The 5208-nt window shown below is 43.1% G+C and overlaps 1 protein-coding gene across 1 annotated transcript; it reads left to right on the top strand.

Annotated features, from left to right (window-relative positions):
* Positions 1 to 2339: 2339 nt before the first annotated feature.
* CCR75_008284 (uncharacterized protein) lies at positions 2340 to 3767 on the top strand (the record flags this gene model as incomplete). The annotated part of the gene is made up of 1 exon (XM_067966338.1): positions 2340 to 3767. One exon carries the CDS (start codon positions 2340 to 2342, stop codon positions 3765 to 3767), a length of 1428 nt encoding a protein of 475 aa, XP_067821815.1.
* Positions 3768 to 5208: the final 1441 nt, after the last annotated feature.

Consider the following 5208-nt stretch of genomic DNA (forward strand, 5'->3'; position numbering starts at 1 on the left):
CTAGTGACTGGCGACGAATAAAGTTATTCGACGCTCCGCAGTCCACTAGGGCTTTAAGTGACAAATCATTTGTCACATTCAACTTCAAGGTGATGAGGATACCTCATCACCAGGTGCAGAGACACTAATGCTAGTGTGTCTGGAGCAAATTTAGTCAAGAGATTTGCAAATTCTCTTAAGGTTGCTGGATCAGTAGGGCGTTGCGCCCCTACTGACCCCGACCATTTCTTGGCGGTCCGCCTCGCTGTTGCGATTTCGCAACAGCGACGGACCCGCGACCGTTGCTCTTTCTTACATTCGGTCCATAATTACGTTCAGTACCTCTCAGTACTGGGCGTGGGGCACTACACTCATTAGCGTAGTGTCCTAACTTTTGACATCAATTGCATTTCTGCAATCGCTTATTGTTCAAAAAAAGCGAGATTTTTTGCCTTCGACATAAGAGAGGTCCATAGGTTCTGGACCTCCTAACTCGTGCCATCTTGGAGGACGATATGATGACGAACTAGCTTGAGCCTGTCTCAAGCTAAAGTCCGCCTGTTCCGCAACGAATATTGTTTCTTCAAGCGTGTCCAGTTCTAAGCGGAAGAGGTGGGTCTTTACGGGACCATACGTAATACCTGGCATGAACACTGTAATCAACGTGTGTTTATGAACTGGGTTGTTTGTGATACAACTCGCTAAGAGTCGTATGTGATGGGCATAAGCGTGAACATCACGCTTGCCTTGCTTGAGTTTCAGAAGCTCTGATCGAGCTCTGTACTCATCCCTAGGCTGTTCAAACGTCTGTTAAGCCGGGCTTTATAAGCCTCAAGCGACTTAAGGACATATGGGTCGCGCAACAAAAGGCCTAGTGCCCACGTTTTGGCACGACCTGCCAAATCTGACTGAGCAAATGCGGTTTGGATTTGCTCGTCGACGATGTGACGAGCCCTTATGGCATCGTCCAACTCGACAAACCATCTCAAGAGGGAGTCTTCTACGACTCTTCTATACTTAGTGATGTCAATCTTTAAGGTTTCTGAAAGACGCGTGTGCGTCATCCCAGGTACAGGGGTCTTTTCCTGTTGTAACCTCAACAGTTCTGCCTGTTGAGAGCCTTGCTGATTAAGCAAGAATACCTTCTCCTTCGCCTCGTCAAGCTCATGTTGTATGAACTTGGCGATGGCTGAATGGAGGGCATCTCTGTCCAAACTGGACAGCATGGCCAAGATGGGATCATTCTCTACGGTCGAACTCATTCGTTCGACCGCACTCCTTTCTATGTCACTTAGAAACGTGTAGCTATCACGCGAAACGTGATGCGTTTTCCATTATTATTTAAAAAAAAACATGTCCGTGTTGGATGATGAACTGTGGTCCTTGGACGGACTACAAAGTGCTACCAGGTGCAACGGGGCACTTCTGACTTGTACTGCTTCAGTACAAGTCCACTTCGCACTACCTCAGTGCGAGTGGTGCCTCACGTCACTTCACGTACACTAGTACGTGCAGAGGAAGACTCTCTTTAAAACACTTGCTTCAAAAAGGGTTAATTAAAAACTATATTAGTATAATCAAGTTCTTTTGTTTCTAAATACTTGATACCAACTTAATTATATACTAATTAAAAACATGTAATAAAGTCTTATATGTCTTTCTCTTTGCGCGCGTCCAGCGCTGACTGGACCGCGGAGAAAGTAGATATAATGATATATATCTACCAATGAATACGTTTTTAGAATATTACCATGTAAAGTTATAATATTTAGAGAATATAACTTTACATGGTAATATTCCCTTTTGGATAATATATTAATTAACAACCTTTAAGTGTTAATTTCATGTAACGATAATCACCGTTACAGTGGCCGCATAAAGACGTGCCCACCTCCATGAAGCCTGGCACCAAGTATGTAACTGGGTTTCCTCCTACATGTATATTATTTTCTTTAAGATGGAGCGCAGCTACCTCGCTCATAAAGTCAGAGAAATACTTCAAACTCATAGAATCACTTAGTTCTGTATTACTAAGAAGTTCCACAACTTAAATACTAGTTCAAGGATCTGTCGTTCGTAGAACCAAGTGGCAACTTATTCCCGATAGTATGGGCCTGAGGAAGTTACTATCACTGGTCGTAGCACAAGTCTACTTTAAGATCACAAGAAGAAATGAATTAAAGTGAATTTTATTTCATATTTTAAAAATTCACCTTACCCTTACTTCATTAAAAGTAGATTTCGCCACCAGATATCGATCTGGTGGCGAGGTGTAGACAATTAAACTTAAGACTTATTAATTGTAAGTAAAAACTGCACGATACCGCGTCCAATCGAGCAAAATTTTCGGTCGGGGTACCATGAAAGTCGTCGTTGTCGGCTCCGGCATTGGTGGATCATCTGCTGCCTACCACCTCGTGAAGGATGGCCATGAAGTCATACTTATCGAGAAGAATTCGACGCTGGGAGGCCACACGTATGGGATGGAAATTGACGGAGAGATGGTTGACATTGGCTTCATGATGTTTGGCGATTCCAATCCCAACATCAAACAGTGGTTTAAGTCGCTAGGCGTGACTCAGGAAGACGGCACGACAAAGAAGCGTATTCCCATGAGCCTCACGGTCACATCGGATATAAAAGGTGATCTGCAGTTCTCATCACGTGCGCCATTTAACGGCAGTGCCCGCAACCTTTTTGACTTTCGGATCTGGCGCGTGCTTATTGACATATACAAGTTCACGATGGACCTCATGTCGATGCCTGTGAAAGAAAATATTACCACACGTGAATGGGCCGCCAAAGGCCGTTACTCGAACGTTTTTTTTCGCCATTACTTCCTTGCTTTTGTCTCCATTCTCTGGACAATTCCCAAGCACGACGTCCTGGACCTTCCTGTTTCGCAGTTTCTTCGATGCCTCAAGTCACACTCCAATTCATTATACATACCATTGTGGCAAGTGATACTAGGAGCGCTGGGGCGTCGAACGGATCGTCCGAGGCACTTGTGGTGGTACGTCGGCTCAAGCTACGTTGAGCCGTTCATTAAACTCTTTACCGAGGAGTACAATGGAACAATTCGTTACAACGCCACTGTTGATGAAGTTGAAAAGGGCGGCAAGGCTGTCATTTTAAAGAGTGGCGAGAGAATTGATTGTGACCATGTCGTACTCGCAACCCACGCAGACGAGAGTGCTGAAATGTTGCGTTGGAGTGAGAAGTCGTATAGATCACTGATGCGTTTTCACTACCACAAGAGCTTGATTTATGTTCATTGTGACCCTGTCATGCTACCGTTCTCAAAGAAGGTGTGGAGCAGTTGGAATGTTCTCATCACCAAAGATGATCAGTACATTCTGACATATTGGATGAACCGCATTCAGCGCCTTAACACCAAAAAAGACGTTTTTGTGACCATCACACCTCACGACTATCAAGGCAAACGTCCGGCTTCGGATACAATCATTTCTACTTTTCGCTGGGACCACCCGCGCCTCTTAGCAGATTGTATCCCACAGAATGAAATTATTCAAGAGGATGGCATAACTCTTTCCGGTGCCTGGCTTGGCCGCGGATTTCACGAGGATGGTTTTGTAGCAGGTCGCCGTGCAGCAGCCATCGTCCGCGACTCGGCTCACCAACATACGGTACTGTACGAAGACCCCGATAACATTCATGTTCCTGCCGTCCCTCCTTTTGGTATACCATTTAGTTTTCACCTAGTTGGTGTAACTATCATCTGTCTCATGGGCTGTGGAGTCGCCAAGCTACTAAGCAAGCAAGCTTGATCTTCTCATTGCGCGGCACAATGTATAGAGATCAGGCCTTATAGATGCCTAACAAATTAAAAGTGCCGTAGTGTTCTATTTTCGATTCGCGGAGTAATTTACTTAAGCACAAGCACATCAGTGCAAAAAGGTCGACAGAACTACGATTATCCTTGCAATTGGTAGTCGATGACTCGCTGGTGAATTTCTGAAGATCCTGTAACATCCGGTCTCGCAAAGGTCGTCGAAAGCGTAGAAGGTCAAGATATCGTATTTTGTCCACTTACTGCAAAATAAATGCTTAGCGTCTACTACCAGGATATGCGTCGATTGCAAATCGAACACGTGTATTCGTCAATTGATGCATCCAGAAAACGAAGCAATAAGTTGGACATTTGTGACGTGATTTTTTTACGAATCAACAACGAACTCCCCTTACGATCTTGTTGGTCTTGCAGTAAATGAAATCCATCGTCCTGATTGTCTTCTCGACATTGTTGCTTAAAGAGATCTCAGTCGCTGCGACCAAGTTAAAATCTCGAAAGGCGGCTCAAGATCTAAGTGAAGTAGGTTTCAAGAATTACGTATCTTCGTGGACCTCTGTTATAGTCCTCTAATGTAATACTGAAAAAGCCTGATGTTCTTGGTCAATCAACAAGTCATCCAGGACAATTAGGTTGCGAAGTTTCGATTCGTGTTAGATATAAACAAAGAATTTATTACAAATTTGTGTTAATCGCCATTGTCGCGAGTTTACTTACGTTTCTCATCACCCGATGGACAGCGTGCACACCCTTATAGCATTTTGGGATCGATGGTAATGACAGCACATTGTGAAACAATCTTGTTACAGTTATCCCAATTAATGGGAGTTCCATTCATTTGACGGAATTGGAATTCACGTTTGTGAAAGACAAGAGAAGAGCAAAGTAAGGGATCAGCTGAAACCGATTAGCGCTGCATCTTACCTTGGATGTCGAGAGCTGAATATATCGCATCTTGTGGGGCTCTGTTCGGGGAAAACGCCGTTCTCGGTAAAAAAAAATGAAAATATCTCCCTGCTGTCCTTGCGTAGTACAAGTAGCTGCCAACTGCAATTTCAAGTGTATTGGGGTGTCCGTTACATAAATATTATTTCTTTTAAGAGGAATCATAATTATTATTTCCGATGAGAGGAAATATATAAAGAAAGAAGACAAAATTATTATCTTTATTAATAATTTAACTTAATAGTTCCAATATTACCAAATTGGTAATATTGACGCAATAAGACTTTAGTTCTATTGATTGGTTGATTTAAGTTTAATCAACCGCCAATCGTTAAAAGACGCGATTGTGCGGTGCGCAATTAGGCACCCTACATAGTTTGTTAATAATATAATATGGTCAGTAGTATAAATAAGATCGTTACGTAGGAACTTATTACATTAATACAGTTTTACTTTTTCTCTACTTTGAAGCC

This window comes from Bremia lactucae, linkage group LG2 (assembly GCF_004359215.1).
Source record: "Bremia lactucae strain SF5 linkage group LG2, whole genome shotgun sequence".
In the NCBI taxonomy this organism is placed as follows: Eukaryota; Oomycota; class Peronosporomycetes; order Peronosporales; family Peronosporaceae; genus Bremia; species Bremia lactucae.